This window comes from Anomalospiza imberbis, chromosome 4 (assembly GCF_031753505.1).
Source record: "Anomalospiza imberbis isolate Cuckoo-Finch-1a 21T00152 chromosome 4, ASM3175350v1, whole genome shotgun sequence".
Taxonomy (NCBI): Eukaryota; Metazoa; Chordata; class Aves; order Passeriformes; family Viduidae; genus Anomalospiza; species Anomalospiza imberbis.
The window spans coordinates 45,665,252-45,691,612 of NC_089684.1; the positions used below are offsets into that span (position 1 = coordinate 45,665,252).

Here is a 26,361-nt window from a genome sequence, read left to right on the forward strand (position 1 = left end):
TTGATGTTTGTTCTTCTCCAGCACAGAGGGTGGAAGGGGATATGAAATCTTACTTACTGACACTAAACATTTGCTTGGTATTCACAACCATTGTTAAATGATGAAAAGATTAAAGCAGGAACAGAGCAGGTGAATTTCAGTGACAACCAAACAAGCAGTCAGCAATTCCCATGCTCTGTCACTCCAACGGATACCTTATGAACAACTCTCCCAAATGAGCTAAATGGCCACAATGAATGAAGGCAGCACAGTGCAGGGCACGAAGAGAGGACAGAACCCAGCTGCACATTCTGAGCCTCTGGGCAAACCACGACAGCCGTGCTCATGGCCTTGGCTCGTTGAGTGTCCCTGAGCAAGGTGCCCCTGCAGCAGTAAAGGTCACAGACATCCCAGTGCAGGACAGTCTGCAGGTTCCAGGAAGCTACTCCCAAATGACTTGGGTCCTTCACCATAAAGTCACAAGAGCAGATGCCAAGGTACTATCTCCCTGCAGGATGCAAATGGGAATGGATCGCAATGCCTTACACAGATAGGTATCTGGATCCTGGGAAGATGCATTTCATGACAGGCCATTCATTATCTAAGCTCTAGTAACTTTCAGGATACAACCTAAAAGCTACTGGTTTGTACAAATTGCTATGGTCCTTTTGTGATTTTTGAGAAGAGCATACTAAAGTGGCAACCAATAAAGCACACAGGTTTGTTTACATGGAAGAGGCACACGCAGCATGAAGCAACACCAAGGCACTACACATTGCTTTGAGAAAAACTGCTGGTTTATATTTGCAAATATAAGAGAATAATTAAAAGAAACACACAAATTAGCACAGACAGCTAAACCAGCCTCTGATGATGGTCACACTGGCATGGTTTCCTCCTAGCTTACATTTACGTCTTCAGCTGCCTTCATAATGGGAGCTGGGAGGAAGCATCTTACAGTGGCCACAGAATTATTCAATTCATCTGTGGCCCTTCTGCTTCTGAAATAGAGGCACAGGCATTTACCTGAGGCAAACACTGCTTTGCAAATTAGGCTATTTTTTGTGTTTTCTGTTTATTCTACGCAGTATGGTCCCTGCACTTAGAATCCAAAAGCAAGGCCAGGATTCTTAACATACCAATTGTTGCATCTCATCAAGTGCATTAGAAAAGGAGACACTGAAAATAGAGAATCTCATTGACTTGCACAAGAGAGTCTTCAAGTGCTACAGCTGTTTCCATTCAGATACAGCAATTAATACTGACAGAATTGATTGGATTTGAACTCATCTAATATCATTAACACTGAAGACAGTCTCATTCGTGCTTAGCAACTGAAATGGTCCAACAGACGCAAATCCTGACTGCAGCTGCCTTAACCAATAGGGAAGAGGGGCAAAAACTTCACGAAGTCCATTATTAAATTCATGAAGTTCATTGTTCAGTACCCATTTTCCACAGAGACTCCCGCCTTCCCATTTGACAGCAGAACTGTTCACCCAAAAGCATGTTTGTAAGAGAATACATTAAACACTGTTTCTTTCTCCAGATGAAAGCACAGCCTCAGGTATACAAGTGAAGCAACAGGCAGCAGACATCTCTGTGGCATTTAATCCAAAGAGATTATTAGAAATTCAAAACAGAAAGTAACAATGATTGTTTTTTCCTATCCACAGAAAGGGCAGTCTTCCCCTTCACTTTCTGACGTGGGATGAAGTCTGAAAGAAATTTCTGAGGAAACAGCCATACCAAATCCCACACAGTCTGAAAGAAATCATTAAGAAAATGACAGGATGGCATGTGTGGGTGGAGTGACAGTGTTACACCACAGTCAGGCTCCTGCTGAATAAAAACTAAATAAAGAAAAGCACGTTCTTGGTCTGTGTGTTCAAGAAGTGCATACAGTATCTTTTCATCATGGCAGCTCTTATGTACTTGTCAACAGAGCAGTAACCACATTTGTAAAGGGGGAAATTTCACTAATAAATAATACTAGTAAGCATTAAAGCAATGAATATGAAAAATCAACTGTGAACAGGCACTCTCAGTAATTTGGCAAAAAATTCTCAAAAATGCAACCTGCTGCTTCTCCAGAAACAACGATCAGTCAGCAAAGTCACTGCCTCTGCCATTTAGACATTTTCTTTTTTGCAAAATAAGTAATTTTTACAAAACCCTCAAACCACATGGCCAAAACATAAAAGCTTTATATGTTTGAGGCTGTTCCTCTGTTTGTCCTGAATGGGACTGACAGGGAACAGAGGAAGTTCCAGCCAAGGCAGAACGCTTCCTGTGGAATCTAGTTTTCTGCCAAGGCAGTATCTTTGGGTTAGGCATTAACATTTTATTGCAGAACACAGGCTTCTATTTGCACCCTTACTACTGAGATCTAGATACCGTTATCTACAATTCTCAAGTTGTTCAAATATTCTAGTTCATATCACAATCATAACCCCCTGAGATAAGTCTGGCATATATTAAATTTAAGGCAGACGTGGACTAACTGCAATTATAGTATAGCAGAGTTTCTCACAGTACAGCAGTACAACAACAAAAAAATAGCCACTGTTTTTTAAAAGGGATATTGTCCCTAGAACTAAGAATTTTGCATGCACTTCTTAGAAATGTTCTGAATTAAGAAGCCTTTTCCAATTCCACATAGAAAGATTTCCTTTGTAGCCCTTAAGGGAGGGAAAAAAAAAAACCAAAAAAAAAACAACCATAACAAACCCCAGTGCATGTCAGAGAACAAATATGTGTGTTGTGCCCTGGAGCCATTTCGAAGCCAACAGTCCCAGCACTTACCTGGGATAGACACAAATCACATACAAGCTTCTGTGGAGCACAGTTAGGATTTGAGTCCCAAATGCCTTCACTGCAGACAGACTATTTTAATATTTGTATATTTCTAGTCTGAAATCTAGTGCTGAAGAAGTCTTTAGAGATTTCTTTTTAAAAAGTTAAGTCAGAAAGTAAACCAGAATGTAACTTGAACATGAAAGCACATGATTGCTTGTGTGCAGAAAGATTCAGGTTCTAACAGCCATGCTGAATGTAAATACTTCTGTTTGTATGCTTAGAAATGAGCTATTTCCCACTTCTGGGGAAATAATGTATTCTCATTCTAACCAGCAAAACCACGGGAGGGTGCTAAGAAAGCTCTTTGGGTAGGTGGGTGGGTGTGTTGTCTGTTAAACCATAAACTGCACTGGAAAAATTTACAGTTTAAAGAGATAATTTTACTTAAGTTAGTTTTGCAATACAATTCCTATCATTCAGGTTTGTTCATATCCAAAACCATAAGCAGTAACTTTTCAAGTGAGTAGAAAAGTTTGCCCATCCCAGGGAAGAATGAGGAAATGAGTTTCTCTTTTCAAGTTATGAGCCTGAGACACAAAAATCATGCTGTCACCATCCCTGCTTCCACTAAACAGCCTTATCTGGAAAAAACAAGCTCCATACAGGCCCAGTCACTACATGAACAACTCATGGGACCTAAATTCCTGATGCAAAATAGAATATCAGTAGGAAACTTCCTTTCTATGTGTTGAACACTTTACATTCTGAGTGGTGTCAAAAAGAAACATTATAAATGAGTAAGATATCAATCAGGAATGAAATACTAAAATAATCTTTCCCTCTCTAAACTCAGGTTTACCTTTTTAATCCAGCAGTAGAGATTTTCTGTAGAGAAATCAGTGTCCCACATGACTTTTTTTATCTTTCCTTTAGACAACTGGCTTGCAGCAAATATTTTTTTCCAAGTCTTTGCTTCATTTCGGCAGGCATCACACAACCTTTACTTACATACCTACACTTTATATTAAAATCCACCTCACCAGTGGAGTTTTACCAGTTTTTATGGAATAAATGGAATCCTTACAGTGACACTTACAACTGAGTTCTTGCATATGCAAATGACCAAATATGTTCCTGTCCTTCCAGGTGTTTCCATCTATTTCTCCAGCTCATTGCACCAGAACGAGGCATTTATCTTGTGAGCTTGCACTTGCATCTCCAGGTTTGAACAGCCCATCCCCAACATGGTAAACAAATCCAAAACAAATACTTACAAGTCAAAGACTAAGTAATGGAATCCTTCTTCTGATATGCTGTCATGGAGCCGCACTATGGAAAGAGGGAAGAAAAGATAAACACCAGTCACCTTTTCCATGTCTTTAATGGCTGTTGTTGGTTTGGGGGACAAGGAAGGGATTATAATTCTACTGCAGAGCTGGTATTGCATCTCTGTATGCTCTCAGATGTGGGGTGCGGGGCTTTGTTTTAATCCCCCACCCTCAGAACTGCCTTTTCCATAACTCTTACTTTCCTAATGTCATACAACCTTTTTCTCAGCAGCATTACATCTTAGAAGTTGTAAACAAAGAAAGATGAGGAAAACCCCCCCCACAACTGGTCACAAATTTCAGCACAGCAAAAACATTCCAGGGCTTGTTAACATTTTCTCACATGTACTGTGAAGAGATGCAAAGAGAAAAATCTCCTGGTCAGCATAGAGCATCCTAATTAAGCCCCCATGCCACATTTACATATCCCTCTCTGTGTTCAGATCTAAAGCTTTCCCTGAAAATGTGCTCAGCAGCTGCACAACCTTCCCTTCAAATTTTAAGAATTCATACCACATCGTGGTACAACTATGAATTAAGTCCTGTGGTTTTCCTTAATTACTTTAAATGAAATTACAATTTCCAAAGGTAATACAGGAAGCCTTGCCAGTGGTTTGATCCGAAGAATAATCACTTATAGAATCAAATGAAAAAATCAGGGTACCTTAAAAGTGATCTGTATACAAAGCTGAGCTGAGCAAGAAAGTGTAAAAGAAAAGAATTTTCAGATCTCCCCAGATGGTAACTTTCTGTATTAATCATTTTTTTTATACAGGACAAATAAACATGACTTTTTAACTTAATAATATTTAGCCCAGAGAAACATCTTGTGTTTACACAACACTGAAGAGAAAACCAGCTCTTGGCTGACTCAGTGTGCAGAGCCCATGATGATTCAGAAGAGCCAAGTAGGTCTAAATCAGAGTTTGTGGTTTTGGCTGATTCTGTATTTCAGATTACTCCCTGTTTTTATGAAGGGGCCAACCAACACTACTCTCCACCCTCCCAAAAAACCCCCAAACATCCCCAAATCAGCTTTCTGTCTGCTTGCATTGAGCTGAACTTTCAATGCCCCCAAACGTTTCGTCTTTAAAGCAAACCAAATGTGGGATGAGACACCACATATCAGCTTAGAAGAGCAGCTTCACATTTCTAGCTGAGGACTGAGACCCTTAAAATATCTGGCTGTTGGGCACATTGCTTGTACAGCAGCACCAAAGATAGTACTCACGAAATGGGATTTAGTACAGTCCCTTGGACATGTCACAGATGCTATACAGCCCAAAATCTGTAAAGTTTGAAGCACAGTTGGTCTGCTATGCATATGCATCTATGAAAAAGTTAACAACTCTTTAAGCTTTATACATAGCAAATGATACTTTTGGACAGAAAAATCCTGTTCAATAAATAGACTAATAAGAACTCCAAGCATGGCCTTTTCAATTCAGAGCAACGTTCTCCTCTGTCATATCCCTGTTACCAAGAAGGCCAGAATGGCACCTTTGAGCTTTGGTGTAGGCCTGAAGCAGGAAGTGCTCTCGTTTTGTCCTTTCCTTCTCTAGAATAGGATCTGGTTCCAAGTGCCTGCAGAACCACAGATCTGTCCCCTTAGGACTAGAAAGAGGCTGTTGTTTGAGATGATGGACGATGTTTTGCCCAGCCTGGGGAGCCTAACTCCTTGCTAGCCAAACTCAAGTCTGACATCTCTTCAAGGATATCTTGAAGGATCACATTCTACCTTTTCCTCCCAAATGCCTGAATCGCAGAAGTGAGATGGAACAAATCCCTCTCTGAATCAGCATCATATGCCCCTGATTGTTTCTGAAAAGGAAAACAGGCTGAGGCAGCTGGGGAAGAGGAGAGCTGCCTTTTGGCAAGTGCTTATGTTGGCATCTTTGGTCAATCCGGGTAGATGGTTATGTCTGAGAAGTGAAAATGCCAAATAAGTGAGGACAGAGGAGAGCAATCCCCAGTGCAGAGCAAAGGGTGCACAACAGCACCAATGCTAATCCAGCGTGGCCCAGACCTCCTGCCCGCCCTCAGCCTGCCATGGGAAAAACAAGGGATGCTGGGATGACAATCTGAGAAGATACTGACTAAGTCAAAGAGGAGATGCACTACAAGAAGTATTTGTGCAGTCACTGCAGACAGACACAGTTCTTCACACACCCCTATCAGGCAGGATTCAGGCACGACAAACCAAAAGGCGGCAATTATAGAGATTATTCATCCAATATAATAACTTCCATCAGAAGCTCACACTGCCATTCCTATTTCTCCAGAGTCACAAAGCATTCATCAGTAGTAACAGTTGCATTTATCTTTTCTGAAAACATTTCAGTTAGACTAAATCATTATTAACTACAGATATTTCACAATGCTGTTATTAACAAACACATGAGAGGGCAGCAAGGAAATGGAGGTAGCTCCTTTTCCTCCTGCCTGCTGTAGCCCTGTGGTCACTCTCCTCTACTGGGTTCCAGAGCAGGTGTTTAACAATCTCAGACGAAGTCCTTGGACTTAAGCAATGGGAATGCCTAACAGGAACCCAGGCAGCCTAAAGTCCTTCTTTTTGGAGAAATACTGTAAGCCCACAAAACACCAGGAATACCCCCACTTTGGCTTCAGCACTGATTTTCACCTGAAATACTTTCCAATCATCACACTAGAAATACCCTAACAATAATTTTAGGGAGAACTCCTATTAGCTTGATTAGCTTCCATTTAGCAATTAGTATGGGCCAGCTCCAATCTGACCGAAAAGTAAAATGATCTCCTTTATGTGACTTTTTCTGCTGAACTGCACTATTTTGTGCCTATCCCACAGAAAACAGCTTGATATAATGGCCAAATAACTTTATGATTTCCTTTTTGAATTTCTGCCTTCAAAGAAAAAAAAAAATCAAAATAATAGTATTCCACATACTTCCACTGAAAATCAAATTTTTCCAGACAAGTAGTCAAGTCAAACAGTCAACAGTCAAGAGAAATTCTTGATGACAAAGATATTTAACCACATCTAAACCTATTGCCTAAAATATTTGTGTGAAACTGCTTGCGATCATTTTGCTAAGTCTGGTATCTGAATTAGTTCATGACACAAAGACAAATTATTGGAGAAGACTGAACTTCACACCAAAGTTATGTTGCATGGTCAGCACAGCAGCTGCACAGATGTGCTCCGAGGTGCCAAACCACCAGAGAGATGCTACTTGGGGAAAACTCTCTTTGTGCAACCCCATTCACTGTGTTTATGAACAGAGCGTGGAAAGGGATTAACACAGTCAATGGTAAAGACACTGATTTTCCCTTTGGCACTAGAGATTAAGATCTGTGAACCCCCAGAGACACTGATCCTGTAACTGTGAAATTTGATGTCTCAAATTAGTGCACCACTAGGAAGTTACGGGGCACATTTATCAGTAGTAGAGGTTTAAAATGAGTTTGAAAGTCACAAAAGCTTACGTCACACCTGCTGAAATATGCAAATTACTTTGTTTCTGCTTTCCTGCAATGATGAACAGGGGAAAAGGATGCTTTCCCTCCATGTTCACTTCCAAAAGTGTATCAGAGTAATTATGCATGCCTTACATACACCACTTACTGAAACTAAGAAATAAACACCCCAAACCAAAGCTTCCACACCCTTTCAAAAACGACTTCATTACTTAATGGAAGGAACTTCATGGAATGGCTTAAGTCAGCTTTGGGTGTTCTCTGAACTGGTACCTGTATGCCAGTAGATATGGGATAAATTGTTGCATTTGAAAATGAAAAGCCAAAACAAAAAAATGAAAAAACCCTCAGTCACTGAAAAGCCATAACCAGCTATGTTTTTTACTCATATTTGAACCACTCAACTTTCTGTTTCAAACACCTGTCTAAAAGCATTTTCTGCTGTCCTGTCTCTCTGCACAAAGCAAGCCTAGTGCTCAGCAGAATTGTTGGCTGAGAAGTGGCAGATGTGCTGTGGCTTAGCACTGTCAGAACTCACATCTTCCTGCAAAGTCACCCTTTGCCACCTTTCCTGTTCTACTGCATAAAGCAAAGTGACGAGGGATGGAAAATAAAGTTACCAGTTGAACTTTATCTGAAACTCTCATGGACATCAGTGCAGGAGCCTTTACAGCAGTACCAAGAACTGAGACCAAAGCCAGCATTCATCCTACAGCTTTTAATCTGGATCCCAAGGGAAATGTACTGGGATCCCAAGGTAAACACAATAACCCCGCACGAGGAAGCGGAACTGAGCACGCAAACATTTGTGACCCACTGCTCAGGAGTGCTACTGTTGGCACTGATTTGCTCCCTTCAAACAAAACAGCTTCAGTGCAGCCTCATTCTCAGCACCTCAGTGCTCCATCTTGTCCCCACATCCTCTTTTGAATGTCTGGTGTAAATGGTATAAATAATCTCTGCTGAGCCACCAAACCCCTTACAACAGTGGTGTGTAAGAGTCACAGCTATAGCTCCCAGGCAGGGAACTCAGCACGAAAATGGAGTCTGTGCTGTCCTTACTGCTCCTTACACTCACATTTCCTCTCACACAACACTGTTCTGCTGTGACCATGGAAGCCTGGGGCTCTCTATAATAAAGCTTATCAGGTACAGTAAAGAGAACTTGGCAAATACTAATAAGAGCTCTTACCTAAGAGTCTGAAATATTTAGAGGCTAATCTGGTAAGATTAGTACACAGCAGCAATGCTCTAGGGCAGCTGCTTTCTGAACAACACTAAACACAGAGTAATGCTTTGCATATTTAAGAAAATAATCCTCCCCCAATGCTGTCAAACACACCAGCAGTAAAATGCAATCCTTACAGTTATTAAATGACTTTATGCAAATCAGAAGTGCTGTGTACACCATTAACAGGTGGCCTGTATTCAGCAACAGTGAACCAAAACTATGTAACTCCCAAATTCCTTTGAAAAGTAATTTTTTTATTACAGTGCAAATTCACAAGGGTCAAAAACTTGAGAAAAAAATCCTGTTCATCTGCATCTCAAAAATTGGTCTAATAAGAAATGATGGGAAAAATTGTGGAAAAAGTTTTACAGCAGATTCTGTGAGCCAGAGAGAAGTTTGATCAGAGGATCCATGTTTACCCCTGAAAGAATTTTCTACCAAGGTTGTTGACATAGAAACCAAGAAAGAAAGAAAGAAAGAAGGATAAATAAGAGAAACTTGCAACTGTCTATTCCAATGAGCACTTTGTCTTTCATGACCAATGAGTAAAGTGCAAACTTAGTAGTTTTGTAAGAACGTATAAAATGCATGCGCGCTAGAATAAAAACAAACTGAAGCCTTCTGAAAATGGAGTGTGTTGCTTTGTATTACAATTGTCTCAACTATGACAAAAACGTAACTAGAGAATTTAATATTTGGAAATACTGCCTTTTCCCCAAGGCATTGCAACAGCAAGTGTTGAGTACTACGAACAAAATGCCATATATTCCAAAAATATTCATTTGTGAGCAAAACCCACCCCCATCAAGGCCCTCACAATAAACAACTGTATTCTGATTAAATGCCAGCCTACTGCACACATGTGGGGAAGTCACTTTGCCAAAGTGTTAACATTGGCAAAAGATTCCTGCCACAGAGAAAATGAAAAATTGCTTGTCTAGCAGATCACATTTTGCACAGAGACTGTGCAAAATTTTTTAAAAAAAAAAATCACATTTTGCACAGAGACTGAGTGACTCCAGGTACTGATGTCAAAGCAGATGGCCACAAATTACAGGGTCTTTTGTCATGGAGACACTCTTGTTTCATTCCTGGTAGGTGAAGACTGACAGTCTTTAAAAATAAAATTTCCCAGATAAAACTAATTTAAAAAAGAACAAAAACCGAAGAGGTATTCCAAAACATCTAATTCTGTGTTGGTAGTCCCCATGTAGAGCAGTTGAGGTAACTGATGCTTATCTCTTTATCCCACAGGCTTTAGTTGCTTTTCAGTGCACCATAACACAGGTGTGTGTGCCTTTCTGTGTGCACACACGCCCAGAGCAGCTCTGCAGAATTATATCCTGGATCCATGAAGCTAAAAGAAACAGCTGGAGCGACACACCTTTAATTATTCATGTATGAAAACAGCACAATTGTATGGAGTTGTTGCACAAAAGAAGAGGGAACTAAAATGTACACCTGCACCTTCATGTCTTCATTTAATACACAACCATGTCATTTACTGGAAATCTTATGTTTCACGTTGAGCCAGCTCCTATTTGCAGCTGAAGGACTGCTTTTGTAAGCTTAACAACATTTTTTACAAAGCAACAAAAAGCCTTACAAATGTCATCCCATTAAGCCTTATGAGGATAACTGCATGGATTAAAAGCAAGTCAGACACAAATTTTTGCTATGAGCAAACTGATGTCTCAGCTGCCAGTGTTGATGCTTTAAGCAGTAACTTTTTTAACTATTTTTGCATTCATCATAACATGTAAGAAGAGGAATAAAGACACAAGAATTTCATGGAGTGTTAACTAATAAAAGGACAAGCTGTAACACAAAGATGTTACATCAATTAAAATTAACAGGCTCAGGAAGCCACACAGTATACTTCAACACAGTCAATGCAATTGCCCAATTATCAAAATTAGACTTTATCCATTTTAATATTTACTGTGCTAAAAAACCCTGGGAACAGATTTATATAAATAATATGTAGGGCCTACACATCAACAAAATTGGCTATTGGGGAGCTATAACCATTGGGTAGGACACAGCCTCCCTTCCTGGCTCTCCTTTCTTAAAATACATTATAGACGGGCATATAAACAATTTACATAATGACCACTCAGAGATGCATGTAAGTTTATTTTTTAAATGCTCCCCTTTCATGAGGGCCAAGCTCCAAGGTATTTAAGAGCATCAGCTTATGAAAACAAAGTCAGTCTACTTTAAATATTTTAAACAAAATGGAAAGCACAAAATTGCAATCCTGTGGCATGACTCAAGAGGAACCACAGAAAAGAAACCTCTCACACAGGAGCCAGGTATGCCCCAAGCAGCCTGAGACAATGTTTGCAAACCAATTACCACTGCATTTAAGGCACCTTTATTTAGTAACAATTACCTTCCGAAAACCTAGGCTAGATCTTTAAGTCAGTAGGAGCAATAACTACATCTAAATTTCCTAAAACTTTTCAGTCTTGGCCCTTTTGGTTTTTAGTTTTAAAAGCATTGTTTTATCGGAGTAAAGACCATAAAGTAAAACCATGATCCTTGTGGATTCAAGGTAACCTAGTAAAATTCATTTGAAAATTGATTAGAAGAACTGTGTAAAGAAATAAAAAATATTCAAAAATAGCTTTATTGATGTTTATGTCAGATACCGATTTAATACCTGAGCAATAATCCAATTCCTGTATACAATTAGAATCTAGTGACCACTGCTATATAAACATCCTAACAGAAAATATTTGTAATTAACCCCAACTTTGACCAAGGGAATACTGAAAATGTAGTACTTGTATACACAGTCATGGCTTTTTGGTCTCTCACTGCTTTAGGTCACCAAGGGCTGCTAAAACTGGTCCTTCTGGTAACTGGAAGCAGCTAAAGCATTCTGCCCTTCTCCCCCAATTCTCCTTCCGATGACTATATTACACCTACTTCGTAGCATGATGGAAATGCAGCAGGGCTGAAGAACCAGTGAACCAGCAAACATTTTGCCCCCTCTCTTTCCAAAGGCTGAAGAAAAGAGGACATTCCTGCCTGCTTCTTCCCCACAAGATGCACAGAATTTTTCATTTTACTAAGAACGCTAAAATACAAAATTTCAAGCTAAAAAATGAAAAGAATAATATAAATTCAAACCTAGTACTGACTTAAACCACAAACATTCATTTTGTTAAAGGAAGTACTTTCAAATCTGTGACTAAACAGGAAGTTTCTGCTGTAAACAGATATATTATGGAGAAAATAATTGAAACAGAAGATGCTTATAGAACCTATCTGGCAAAGTGTCCTGGTCACTTTGATGGAATATGGTAAAGAAGATAAATTACATAAATAAATTATGGTAAAGAAGATGATTTTAACAAACTACTTTCATGAGTAATTTAGTAAGTGAACATGTAATGCCACAGAGCAAGCTGGCCATTTGCTATTTAATGGAATACAATCCTTAATTATTAAGGATTTCCTTTCCCCCATCTGTGATGCAAATGACCACAGACAAAATTCCACTTGGCTGTTCCGAGGCACTTAACCACTCTAAGAAGCCGACAGGAACAAAAAGCTGCAACAAATACACTCGCACAAATAAACACTTGTAAACATTTGCATAAGTCCTTTCCATATGGACTGCATCTGTTGGGAAGAACACGCATGGAACTCCAGTGTGACCCAGCGTCTCCATGAAAGTGTCTCTGCTCTAATTTCTGCTAAAACAGCTCACAAGGACCTGAAGGTCAATGAGCCTGTAAAGAATCTGCCACAGCAGCTCCCCAGGTAAGTGATAATCATGCAGAGATGTGCTTTTATCACATTATTCACCCTAGACACAGAATTGCTCTGCAAAGCAGCATTGTAAAGTAAATAAAGGAGACTAATTATGCCTGCAGAAACAAATCCCTGACACTCATGGTCAAGGAATCCCGACTGTAACAAAGAACCCACACCATATTTCCATGAGGCTGAACTTTCCATTTCCTACAATAGTTTCCAAACAAGAACATGCATCTGGAGAAAAAACCAGACCAGTAAATTTCACTGCTAAGACATTGCTGTGGTGGGGGACAGAAAACACAAGTGCACTGGAATTGCCTCATGCAATGCCAAGTGCCAACTGTGGAATGTGAACCAGAGGCAAAAACCCTCTCTTGTAGGCTCTGCCCTTAAATACATGTTAGGCACAGCACAAAACAGGCTGAGTGTAGTTTTTCAGCATATACATATCTACATGTCAGAATCATCATTACTGTCCTGCTGGTCACTTGAAAACACAGATGTTCAGAAAAAGCTGCTACCACGCTTTGGTTTTTCATAAAAAGATATATGTTATAATAAATAACTTTCAAGTCAAAGTTCATTCTACCTCAAGCTTGAGTAAATAACATTTAAAATGTTAACATTTAAAGTTCATTTTCAAATAAAGCTGTCTCTAGGAATTCTTGCCAACCCTCCCTATGAGAAGATGACAAAGGAATATACAAAGTAACTTCATTTGCTCTTATTTCTTGTAGAATGTGGAATGAGCATTACAAATACTACTTGTTAAGACTTCTGTATACAAGAGAAAAATGCTCTAGTTTATGTTATTATGTTGGCATAAAATCAAAGTTTATGCTCTCTTAATTCAGCTTAAAACAAAGCATCAGCTAATTTAAACTGAAACAATTTCCCAGTTTACAGAGCAGTAGGTGGCCACAAAGAAATAGCTAAATTTTCAGTTTAAAAATAAATTAGCTTTTGATTAGGTTCAGGGAGCTTTTAAATGCAGACAGTCCTAAAATTCTACTTCCTACGTGGTAAGTGTAACATTAATTGCCACTGTGCTGGAAGTGTTACATCAAACAGAATCAGTGGGCTCTTTGAATATTCCAGATTTGCAGTGAGGATCACATATTGCATCACCTTTTCTAGAAGAAGTCAAAACCCCATAAATTACAGTACAAATGTAGCCTCAGTGATGTGGTTATAAACATTAGACAGATCTGAGCTCATTTTCTGAGGACCCATGCAAAACTCACTGAAGCACAACCAGCAATTCACTTAATCACAGTAGGTACCACCTTTTAATGACTGTTTATTTGGTTTGGTAATAGGACAACCAAATCATTTATCCTCCACTGCAGGGACTAAAAGACAGACTCCAGGCACCCGTGATGGCAATACTAAGTATCACAATGTACCATTTGAATCATGAGTATTTTTCCAAATTAAAAATCTTATTTAAAACCAAAAGAAGTGCTAAGATACCAGGTCTTCTCTCCAACCAGACCAAACTTACATTTTCTCTAAGTTACTTCTCAATTATGCTCTATATTATTCCAATGCACAGCAGCCCTCGGAGAGCAGAAAACGGTTTATTCTGAAATGATGGCAGCATTTGGCATGCCATGGACCTGCTCCAGAAAAAAATTAGTTCCAGGACAATAAAGTCAACTTCATGGAAAATTCTGTATTTTATGGAATTAACTATTACTTTCTCATGCTATACAGTTATCACGGTAAATCCACCTTCTCCCTTGCCTTTACCTGATGGGTTTTTTTTATATCTGTGCAAGCAGAGAAGGCTAAAACCAATTCCATAGGACCTGGTCCCCAAATTGTGTGTTACCAGCAGTCATGGTTTGACACTGACGCAATGCCAGCACTCCCATGAAAATGCACTTTCCCAAATAATTGTTGTGAGATGTGATCAGGAACAGAGTAGAGCAGGCCCCAGCTTAATAACAAAAGAAAAAAAAACTTTATTAAACTACTACTACTATAAAAAACACAGACACTAAATCCAGGATGAAGACCCTCCAAAACACTCCTCCTCCTCCTCCCACCCAATTTCCAAACAAACTCACAGTGAGACACCACCCAGCATTCCTAATCAAGTTGCCACCCTTCAGATAATCAATACTCCGTCCCTCAAAGGAGAGAGAAGTCTCTCTTGCACCACAGACTCACCCAGGAAACACAACTGCCACCCTTGTGTCTCCATGTCACACATGGCAACCACCCGGAGAAAATCTGCCCGTGTGACACTCTCCTTTCCAGGTCACAGTGCTCCCACCACCGTGCATGGACAGACTGCTCATAGGGCTCCTTTAAGGATGCTTTGCCAAGGACCAAAAGAAAACAACAGTTCAGCATCTCCTCTTGGGACTACAGTCCCCCCCATTTTCTTCCTCCCCTGGGGCCAAGGGTCTCAAGAACAGAGATCTTCTTCTTCCTGAAGACAGAGGACATCACCACACCCTCCTCAGCTTTCCTCTGTTCTCTCCATTCCTTTGTTGGTAGTCATGTTGGTAGTCACTGAAACAGGTCTCTTGGCCCACCACCGCATCCCCCTAAAATGCAGTCTCTGTTGCAGGAGAATTTGGTTCAGTCTGTGGCTAATAAGAAAAGTCCAGCCACAAGCCACTCCATCATCTCCTCCCACCCAAAAAATTCTTCTTCTAACATCTCAGATCCCACACTGTCTCTCTTGTACTTCAACTCAAGGAGGAGTAATATTTTACAAAGTCTTCATTTCCCAGGAAAGGGTTAGAAGTTCAGACTCCCCTGACAGCTGAAATCTCTGCTCAGAAGCCAATTCCCAAGGCCAAGGCTGGGCACCTTCCCCCCTCTTCTCCTTCTCCTCCGCCGGCAAAGTTACAGGTGCCGTCCAGACTCTCTGTCTCTTCCCTCTGGGAGGGGGGACGACCAAGGCATCTCCGCTTCTCTCCACCCTTCTGTCCGCAGGAGCTGGCTCGGTTCCAGTCCTTCAGCCCCCTTGGCTCACCTCGACCAGGCTGCATGGCTTCCCCTCCTCCACCCAGCCCGTGGCTGGGCGGGGGAGGTCTACACTCCATCCCATGACCGAAACCAAAGAAAGCTAGCTCTTGGGAGTTCTTGCTTTTAACACCCTGTGTTCTCAGAGGCGTGTCCATAACTTCAGTGGTCACTCCTAGTGCCAATATCCAAACCTGACCACTGATTGGTTTGACCCAACTTCCTGAAAAAATTCACTTCCATGTCAAACCATGACACCAGCTTTGAGGAAAAAGACCTAAAATGAATGCAACGGGCCTAAAGCATGATTATAATGACATCTCTGTCCTTGGGCCCCTCTTTCACAGCCATGAATCTTGAACATTCTGAATGGGAGCAATAGGAGCATCCCAGAGACCAGCTCCATCCATACCACTGCAGTTTATCTCTCTTAATTTCTTTATGGTAGCAAGAGGGGAAACGTAGGGACTGAGTCTGTTTCTTACACTCACAGCAAATGAGAAAAAGCACAGTCTGAGAAGTGTCAAAGCAGAAAAAAGTCAGGTTAGGTAACTGGTCTCCTGTTTCCATCTGTGTGGTGCTGCAGACATCCATCCATCAAACACAGTGAACAAAAGCTTGCTGTAACCCAGAGAAGCAAATGCCTCTAAAATCACGCAGGACAACACTTAAGCTCTAGGAGCTCTCAGTAAGTTAACAGAGCATACAAGTGAGCGACTCAAAGTATGATGCCCAGACGGAGTGTTTCCATAATGATCCCTCTCCATCTCTATCCACTGGGCTGGACTCAAAACCATCTGTATTATTTTCTGAGTGAACGTGCCTTCCCCCTCTGTCAATTAACTATCACAGTAAGTGATGCTACCACAGCTGGAGACAACTATAAATTACTGTCATTTCCCTAACATAGAGCTTCACAAGTGAATGATGATCCCAAATGATTCCAAGTGTTTGTTTTACAAAAAGCAGGGAATGCATATTGACTTAATAGATGACAAACTTGAGGCTTATGATGAGAAACTGCCATTGTATTTTAATCACAGTCGCACAATAAATGAAAATTAGAGAGCTTGTCCTGTCCTGTGGGACCATTTGTAAGATTGTAATTAGCTCAGTGACAACCCACATAAACTTGGATGGAAATGCTGCAGGGGAGAGCAGAAGCCAGTCTGTATTCACAAACCCAGACTACTAGCTGCAGATGAAATCTCTTTCTAAATATTCCTCTCATTTAGCACATCCAGTAACTCCCAAAATACATATATGCTGCGAAAGATAGCTGCAAGCCAGTCAGCTGCAATTATGGTTTCCGATCATCCATCAAGTCCTTCCCACCAAGACCACACAGTCAAATTCAACACAACCCCAGCACTCACACCATCGACATCATACCAAGTATAAATTGCTGAAACACAATAAATAACTCTCAAGGTCACCTAGTAAATAAATGCACACCAAATCTATTAATTAAACAGCACTACTTGGGTGGTACAATCGCTGAGACACCAGTGCTACTCACTGCTGTGCAGCACAAGGGCAGGAGCTGCAGATGTTATTACAGTGCAACACCAGAACATCTTCAATGCACAAGTAACAGGAGTGTCATGCTTGGCCCACTGTGGCTGGAATGAGAAGCTGGATGTATTTAAAGGAGACAGACATGTAGAGGACAAACTAAAATTAGAAGCACATTCCCATGAGCAGTCCATGAGAATACTAACACTCTGGTGAAACCACTATAAAAAGAGCTTCCAAATTTGGAAGGTGACTAGGAGGAGAGAGGTATCATTAAACCCCTATCAACTGAAAAAAAATGCCCAGATCAGCAGCTTTGTAGGAGTAGGAAAGTCTCCAGTGCCGAAATCTGAAAAAGCCCAGCCTGAACTGAGCAATTAGGAGCTATTCATCCACTGCCAGCGATGGAGGTTGGTGTTATTTGCAGGGTCAGAGCATTCACTCCGTGCCAGGATGCAGCAGAAAGCCGAGAAGCAGACCAGCTTGCATCCTTTGGCACGCCATGACTATTAACAGATACTCCCAACAGCAGTGCAACTAAATCAGGATGAAAAGTAACTTTTTAAAAGTCAAGTTTGAAGGAGCGAGGAAGAATCTAAAGGACACTTGAAATACTTGCTACAAGCCAGGGGTGCTTAGGGGGATGTCTGTCTGCCTGGAACTCATTGGTGCTGTCCCCTGGCCCTCGGGCACCAGGGGAAGATGAGTCAGGCTGGCACCAGCCTCTCGCACCCCTGCCATGCACAGGGACAGGCAAGGGTGACATCCCAGCAGAGCTATGGACAGGCTGGGCTAAGCAGGCAGGCTGAGTTCTAATTTTCCATATGCTGTTTCCAATATGTATCTAAGATGATATAAAATCACTTACTGAATGCGTGTTCCATTAATAAAGATACAGAAGATGCATATAAAATACAAAACTCAAGCAGATTTGATTTATGCGTGTGACATGGCACAGACAAGCTCAGCCTATAAAATGCAATTCCCAATTGCACTCTCCGGTGGCACAGACAGCCCAACACTTTCTCCTTGGAGGTACCTTTTCCAGAAGCAAGGTGACAGTAAGCCACCATGGGTTAGGATGTCAAATACTCCAAATGGGCAGATTTAGGCTGCCTGCGAAAGAAATGCTGCCTGAATGAATTCCTTATTTACTCTTGGGAAAGGGAAAAGTCCAAGACAGAAGCGTCCCACAGAGTGGGTTCAGCCCAGAGCCACAAATGTCAAGGCTGGGGCAGGATTATCACAGAAAGTCACATATGACAAGTTTTACCACCCCTGCAGAAGCTGCTCTAATGCCATCTAGTGATGCCCATCCACATCACCCAATATACTGCAACCTGTTTTTGGTTAGAGGTTGGTTTTTCCTCACCCTCAGATCAAGTAAAAGTTTCCAATATTTGGGTATCAACCCAAGAACCAGTGCAGAATTCACCTATTAGGCCATCAGCAGTGTTGTCTGCAACAGCAAAGGGAACAGAACTTAGAATATCCCCTAAAAATGCTCTAAAAATGTCTGTGCCAGCTCTACTGAAAGAAAAAGCTTAGCTTAGCTGAAGTAGTAGAGATCTATGTTTTTGGAGGAAAGAATCCAGAGGAAAATTACATATTTGTGGTTTAGCTGGGAGTCATGATGTCTATCCGTATGCATAACACGTGGTTGCAGATTCATAACAAACAAAGCTTTCAAACAACAAAAAAAAGTAAGTTCTGAAAGATCCATCTTGTGTGTGCAGAGAGAGAGAGCAATTCATTTCAGTCAAGCTTATTTCCACAGCTCTTGAAGTCAGCAGTGCAGCCAATTATGAAACTCTTAATTCCAGGAAACACATATAGAAAGTAAAGCACAACAAGAGATGAAAATACAAGTGAGAAGTGTGGCAGCCACCCCAGTCCTCACCCCCCACAGCAGGATCCTCAAGAGAGGTGGTCAAATTCCACTTCCCTTTTCTGTGGATTACTCTATTTTACATTTTAAATGACTGGCTGCAAAAGTGGAGTGGACCTCAGGGAAAGAAAAAATGTTTAAGACAAAATGGACATACTAGGAAAAAAACTTCGATGCATTTAAGGAAACATACAAAGAGAGGCTTAAGCAGGGCTGTAAAATGCTTCAAGATCTGGTTCACACTTGATTTATACTGAATCATTACCTATTTTGGTGCAAATTAGGCATGTACTTTCTGAGGTAAAAATTACAAAATCGGTAGCAAACCTTAGTGAAACCTCATTTCCTCAGTCTGTTATGGATACTGCTACAGTTATCAGGGATATTACAGCCAGCAATGCTTCACTTGAGCTAAAATAACCTTGTGCTCCATTAAAACGAAAGAGAATTAATGTAGCATGGCAGAGTGGTGTCATTGTCTGCACTCAAAGACATTTTTATGCTCCACAGTAACCCAGAAGAGTGAAACTTAGAGATGCAATGCCACTTAGCAGAAAAAAAGGATTCTGATGCAAACAAAAGAGACAAAAACTGTAACACCAAATAAAGCTGCCTCCCCCCTCCACTGCTGGCACACTCAGACCACATTATCTGATGCTTCATATGGCTCATACTGAAAATCACTGACACATTGATTAGCACTGCATAACTTAGTCTTTTAACTGCTGGGGGGCTCTGATACTCCACTCACTTCAGGGCCACCAACAGCTCTACAGGAAGCCTTCCACACCAAGCCCTTACAACAACAGAAGTCAAATTTTTAGGGCTTTTCCTCTTAAACATCAACATACATTCACAAGAACTTCACCAACTAAAAGGAATCAGATGCACAGCAGTAACAAAAACTGCTGGGAAGGAGAAAGCCTGCAGAAAACCCAGCTGCGACAAGCCCCACTATGCCCCGCTGTGTGCTCTTGCCTGGTGCAGTCTTGTTCCAGTACATTTAATTTCACAAATAGCAACTGCAAAACCAGCTTCTATTTTCTGTTGTTGCACTTCACTAGTCAGTTACTTGCTGTAGCCACGGCTGACTTTAAACATTCAATCTGTTATAATACTCACTAAATTGGCTCTTACATTAAATACGAAATAACATTATATCACTGGTTTATTTGGTTTCTTGATATTTTATTTTAATTCTCTCAAGGACTATGGTTTACCTTATTCATCATAGAAATTGCAAATTTAATTAATTCAATGGAATGTATGAGATTTAAAACTGTTGAAGTGATCAGCTCATCTAAGCAATAAAAATAATTAAAGGAAGTGAGATTCTCTAATGCATCAGTCCCATGCAAACTAGAGCTTTATATTTAGATAAAAAGATTTATTTATTTATTTGCATAGCTATAGTCAATACATCCCTGAGGACCATATTTACTGAGCATAAATTTATATAGCTGGGGATTGGTTTGATTTTCACTGCATCAGGAAAGAACTAGATATTTTTGACATGGAGTAAAACCTTAAATTAAGTTCAGAAAAAAAATTGTGCTAGAGAACTACATCCACTCAACCTGAACAGGCCTGATTTTTACCCTGTGTTTGCTTTATAGAGTAACTTAACTAACCCCAGCTGAGCTACTCACAACTGTGCCACAGTAAGACAAACAAAATTCAGAAAGCGCTACTGCATCCATATTTCCGATATATTAATATTGTTTCTCTTGAGATTCTTGGGACTTCATGAAGTGTCATGCGCGTAATTGGTGAATATAAACATAAAGGACATATTGTTGAGCATAAAGGACACAACCTCCCCACACAGCTTTAATTACCCTCTGTTCAAAAAGGACAAGGCAATACAGAGTTTCTTATTTTTCCCCACATGAGGAACTTGACAACTTCAGTGCTCATGTTTTGTGTTATGGTGGGGAGAGGAAGTAACTCCAAAACACAGGCTTTTCCTCCTTTTCTTGTGGCAAAAGGACTCAGTAAGCTAGACACCAGCACAGAGTGTGGTGAGGAGCAGTGCCAAGTTTGGGTGCTATCAATTGCCTCAGCCACTGATGATAAGTTCCCAGCTCCAAGCATGGAAATGAGCAGACTCCAAATGGACACCAACACACTCATGAAACCAGATAAGGGATTTGTCTTATTCCCTGTGTCCCAAGTATGTTCTGCATCTAGGCCACCTCTTAGCCTGCTGCAACGCCAGCCTAGCCCATGTTCCCATGTGCTGGTGCAGCTCCAGCTGTTCATGGAGCAGAGGCCTTCCTGCTGCCAGAGCACGCTTGTGGTGGTGCCTCAGCCCCAGCCTGGCCGAAGCTGGACACAGAAACAGGCTCAGGCCTAGCGGAGCTGAGTCTGTGCTGGCAGTCCTACTTATCTGCAAGTACCCTGACTTACAGAGCCATTCAGGGACAGCCTGGCCTCGTCTCAAAAGGACTTCATTTATCACCTGAAGGGCTGCCACATGTCAGTAAAATCTGCTGCTGCCTTAGGGGAAGGGATGAAGATCAATCAGAGGCAGACTCGAGCCTGATGTTGCTGGCTAATGGACCCTGCCTGCCTGCCATAGCTTGTACACTGTACAATTGCAAAACTAGAAATCAGAGTGCTAAAAACTAAGTTTACCTCAAGTTAAAAGAGGACCAAGAAATCAAAGTTTACCAGAAGAAGATAAAGGAGAAAAATCGGGAAAATGACAATGGATTTCTTAATGAAGAGATGGTTCCTCATCAATTTTCTTTCCAAACTTCTAAATTTAAAAAATGGGAGCATTAGTACACATGGAACTGCTGGAAAAGTAATAGTTACCCAAGATGACAAATTCTGTGCAGGTACATGCTCAGCAAAGGAAGTAAGTTTTTAATGTAACTTGATGTGCAATCCCAGAAAGAAAAAGCATTAGGTTCTCTGAACAGCAAAGCTCAACCTCCATTTCCACCCATTTTAAACTCTGGAAAAAGGAACCCTCTACACACTAAGTACAGCCATGTCACCACGGTAAGAACCTGAGAAACACAGCAATGCTGAAAATCTCACTAATGCACAAACTCCTGCAGCCCAGGTAGAAATCACAACAATGAGTACTGGTGAGGAGCACCTGTAAGTGAAAAGGATGAGGAAATTCGGTGGGTTCTAAATGAACTTTCATATATACATTACTTAAGCAGGAAATGGAGATGAGAAAAAGGAGAACAGAAAATACTGTTTTTAGCCCACTTTCCTTATTTTTCCGACACCATTCATTAGGAATCCTAACTACAAGGCTGGACAGAGAAGAAATCATAGATTTATTAAAAGGATGAATAAAAGAGATGCTGAAAAATGAACTGAATTAGTTATGTGCAAAGCAGTATCTCCACAGAAAAGCTCTGATTTCAGAGATGCACTGGAGCCCTGCTTGTAGAAGTGAACCAACTTCTTCAAGGCAGATTTCCCTGACACTTCTTGGCTACGAACATGGACAGTAAGGACTGCACAGAAACAGAATCATTTAACATTTGGCCTATTTAACTTTCCAAAAATAACTGCCTGTACACAGTCATCTTTGAGAAATCACCCCATCAATTAAACTAGACCTCTGCTTTCCTACAGAAATCACACTGAAAAAAATAGTTAGCAGTTTTTTTCTTATTATTCTTAACTTACACACACTTATTGTCAAAGCTGAGCTCCCTCCGGCACACTTCCTTTTTCACTCTTAGTGCTTCCTCATGCGATGCAGCTCCATTATTCACCAGAGATGACAGTTTAAAAGGAGATGTCATAGTGACACAAGCATAAGAGCTCCAGTGGGGTGCTGGCAGCACTTGGAATGATTTTAGGGTCATCATTTAGCCGGCTGAGGGCATTGCTGCAGGAGAAGGAACATGACAGAACACAACGCCTGCTGCCAAACCCTGGCATGGTAATTCCAGGTCACGAAAATCTTCTCTCAGACAGATCTAGAACATGACAGTTTTTCTGAAGCAGGAGCAGAACACTTGGTCCATACCCCCTTGAACTGCACACCTCGGTGCAGGTGATGATGCACAGTTTGTGCAGACTTGTAGAGCCCTATCTGCCTGTCACCAAAGCTGTTTGCACCCCAAGCCAAACCTCACAGATACAAACCGTACATGTGGAACAGCTGGCCTGCTATAGAGAAGCTGAACTCCATCCTACACTGCTCAACAAGCTGAAGACTTATGACCACACAGAACCAATTTAGACTTTTGCTTCAATTGAGTTTTGTGCATTTCAGCCCTTCTCCTGCATCAGTTCACTCTTGTCTTGTGTTCATTTTCCCCAACTGGTGGAAACTTACAATTATGTTCTGGTTCTAGTAAGGCCCAGGTGAATGGCTCTGGAATCTGACTAAACCGTAAGCATAACCACAGCTGCAGAAGGGTTGCACCTTCGCCCTAAAAGCACTTGTACATTTGCTTATCTCTCGCCATTTTAGAAAGCAAAACCTTTGGTGAGATAAAATAGCACAGAAAACACTCCTCTTCCTCCTTAATAAAATTTCTAAGTCCAACCTGTAAGCTTAAGAGATGCTGCAGAAATTTGACATGTCATTTTGAGCTGTGGTACACTTGTTTTCACTTTCTATTTATCATTAAAAGGAAGTAGCTGATTTCATCCCAGGTGATGCCTAAAGAGGCTACCTGGAACAGAAGCTAGACAGCCTTAAATGAAAAGTTGGTATTTATTCAAAGGCCTTCAAAGGATACACCTAGGGCAGTACAAGAGCCTGGCTGTGGCTCTGCCCAAGATGGCCCCAAAATGGACGCAAGATGGATGATGGGTCATGAGTTTTCAGACTTTTATAAGTTTTGGCCCATTTCCATATTGGGGTCAATTATCCAATTACAGTTTCAGGCTATGAAGTCCCATCCTCCAAGACTGCTCTCCTCAATTCGCTGTTGTTTACACTTCTTTGGGCCTGAGGATACAATGGTGTCCTTGGTTGGAAAAAGATTGTTTTGTCTGACTGAACTGTGAAGAGAACTTGCTAACGTTTTACATGAAGTTCAGAGTTACACACCAAAGCACTACAGAATCTGAAAAATATGAAAGCTAAAACTTAAGGCACTACAGGCACCAAACAATTTTATTAGTCTAAAAATGCCATAAGAAACAGGAAATTCCCACCCTTCTGCAGAAGTCTCAAGTACAGCAAATATTCTTGTGAGAGATACCCTTGGCAAATAATTCAGTGTACGAAAAACTGAAAAACCCAGCCACAGTTCCCTTAAGATCAAGGTACTTACCTCTCTACACTGTTTCTAAAGCAAGGAGTCAGACACACCCCACCCTCCAAAATAACTTTATTTTTTGCTTTACCTGGTTTGAACACACAATTCTGGAAATAAAAAGAGCAGAGCTTTCTTCAACTCGGAAGGATGGAATCTCAAACACAAAATACAGTATAAAATAAGCATCTCACTAAAACCAGCACTAATTATTGACATTGGTCTATCTCACTGTGCAACAGACACTGTCATCTGAAATTCTTCTGCAGGTACCCTGCAGAATCATGAACAATCCTGGAAACAGGCCCTCCTGCACACTGCTCAACACCCCCCAAACACCTGGCACAGAGAGCTCACTGATGGCAGAGCAATGGCTCAAAGATGAGAACACTGCACACTGCTGCAGGTCATCCATCAGATTATTGCATCCCACAGCAGAATTCGTAAGGAGCACCATGTTATAAAGAAAGAGTCTTGCCTAAAGATACTTGCACTTCATTTCTGAGCTGCTCTTTGTTAATTTCCAGTTCCCCTAACTTTTCTAAACTGATAAATACTGTACAAAGCAATGAAATGTTCCTACCAATATTAGGATGCTTCAGGAGGCGACAGATTCTAGCTTCTCTCTCCAGTTTCTGGTGATCTGCACCAAAAGAAAGCAAAACAGTTGCTGTTAGCATGAATATTAACATAGTTTAGTGCATTTGCTTTAGAGAACCATCACATCATCATCATCTGATGGGATCTTTAAAAAAGACCTCTTTTAATTAGATCCACTAATATTTTCATCCAAAGTGTAATAGTGAATAGATTTTCTTTTTACCTTTGAGTAGAGCAGGAGGCTGGAGCTCTGGACTTGTACATCACTGAGCCCTAACAATCTTTTCTGGAGATAAAATACTACTGCTTGTGTCAAGTTCTATTTTCTACAATAGACAACACAAATATTCCAAAATACCTACTTTGGAAAATCAAACTGCTTGGAATGTAAAAAATATGCTTTGAACCTTGAAAATATTAAGAAGTAAACAAGTTTAGAAAAAATTGCTTTGGGTGGTAACTCTGAAGATTTAAAAATTTAGCATCAGATGTTAGAATTTAGAAGTTAAATCCTTACTGCAAAGTGTAAGGATTACTGCAAAAGAACTGTATTTTCTTACTGCAAAAGAACTGTATGTAGGTCAAAAGAACTATAACAACAGATTTGAAATACAACAGAGAAAGCAAACACCACCTCTGAAATACTTAACACTTCAAGTTTCTGACAGCATGTTTTAAATCTGGAGGAAAGAACAAGAAGGAAAACTTGTTTAATTTCTCTGCAGTTTGTACCTCTTAATATTTGCAGCCAACTCTAACAACTGAAACATTTGACATATGTTAACAGTTCAGATTATTTTCATATGCTTTTAAGAACTGGGATAGTTCTTGAGCTAGTCACTACTTGTCAACTGACCCATCATACTTTCTGAGGCCTAAGAGCCTCCACCACTTGCATGGGAAAATTTGTCAGCTTAACCCTCTTTACCTTAATGTTTACTAAACAAAATAATCAGAAGTTAAAAGTATTAAGAAGAATTCTAAATCTGCAACATAAGCTCAAAGCTCTTTTTTTTTTTTAAGTTACACTCTGCCACTGAGATTTCCCATTAAGATTTTTGAATTCAGATGCAGCAGGGCTGAAACATAAGCACAGACATCTACAGTTACAGTACCTTCGTGTCCAGCAGCTCTGGCTGTAACTTAAATCATGGGCTGAGCGCTTGGCACATTACCCAGAGCAAGCAGGGAGATGATCTGCAAGGCAAACTGAACTAAGCTGGGGTGAGAACGGAGATGAAAACGTGAACACTGCCTCAAAAGCAAAGAAACAATCCAGGGGCTATTGGACATTTTGTGTAGGAGCTGTGTCTCTGGTGCACTTCCAGCTCTACTTTCAAAGGCTGTTCTGTACCACCTCCAGCTATATTTACAGATCAGCCAGCACAGCCAGAAACCTGGAAGGTGTCCGACAGTCTTCTATCAAGTGCTAAAAACATCCTGTGTCGACTCTTCAGGAATAACACAGATATAATAAAGAATTTCATCTGCACAGTCGAATATGAAGTATAAGCATTTGAAGTTTCTTTGCTATCAACCACTCTATCGCAACTCCTGAACTGACAC

At 40.7% G+C, this 26,361-nt stretch overlaps 1 protein-coding gene across 32 annotated transcripts in view; it reads right to left on the bottom strand.

Annotated features, from left to right (window-relative positions):
• The window catches only part of CAMK2D (calcium/calmodulin dependent protein kinase II delta), a 120,343-nt gene that overhangs the window by 48,739 nt on the left and 45,243 nt on the right, over positions 1–26,361 (bottom strand). For all 32 annotated transcript variants that reach the window (XM_068188332.1, XM_068188328.1, XM_068188330.1 and 29 more), the window contains exons 3-4: positions 24,779–24,838; positions 4,053–4,107 (exon numbers count right to left, since the gene is read on the bottom strand). In XM_068188332.1, the coding sequence (XP_068044433.1) occupies positions 4,053–4,107; positions 24,779–24,838 (115 nt within the window). The remainder of the gene's footprint in view (positions 1–4,052; positions 4,108–24,778; positions 24,839–26,361) is intronic.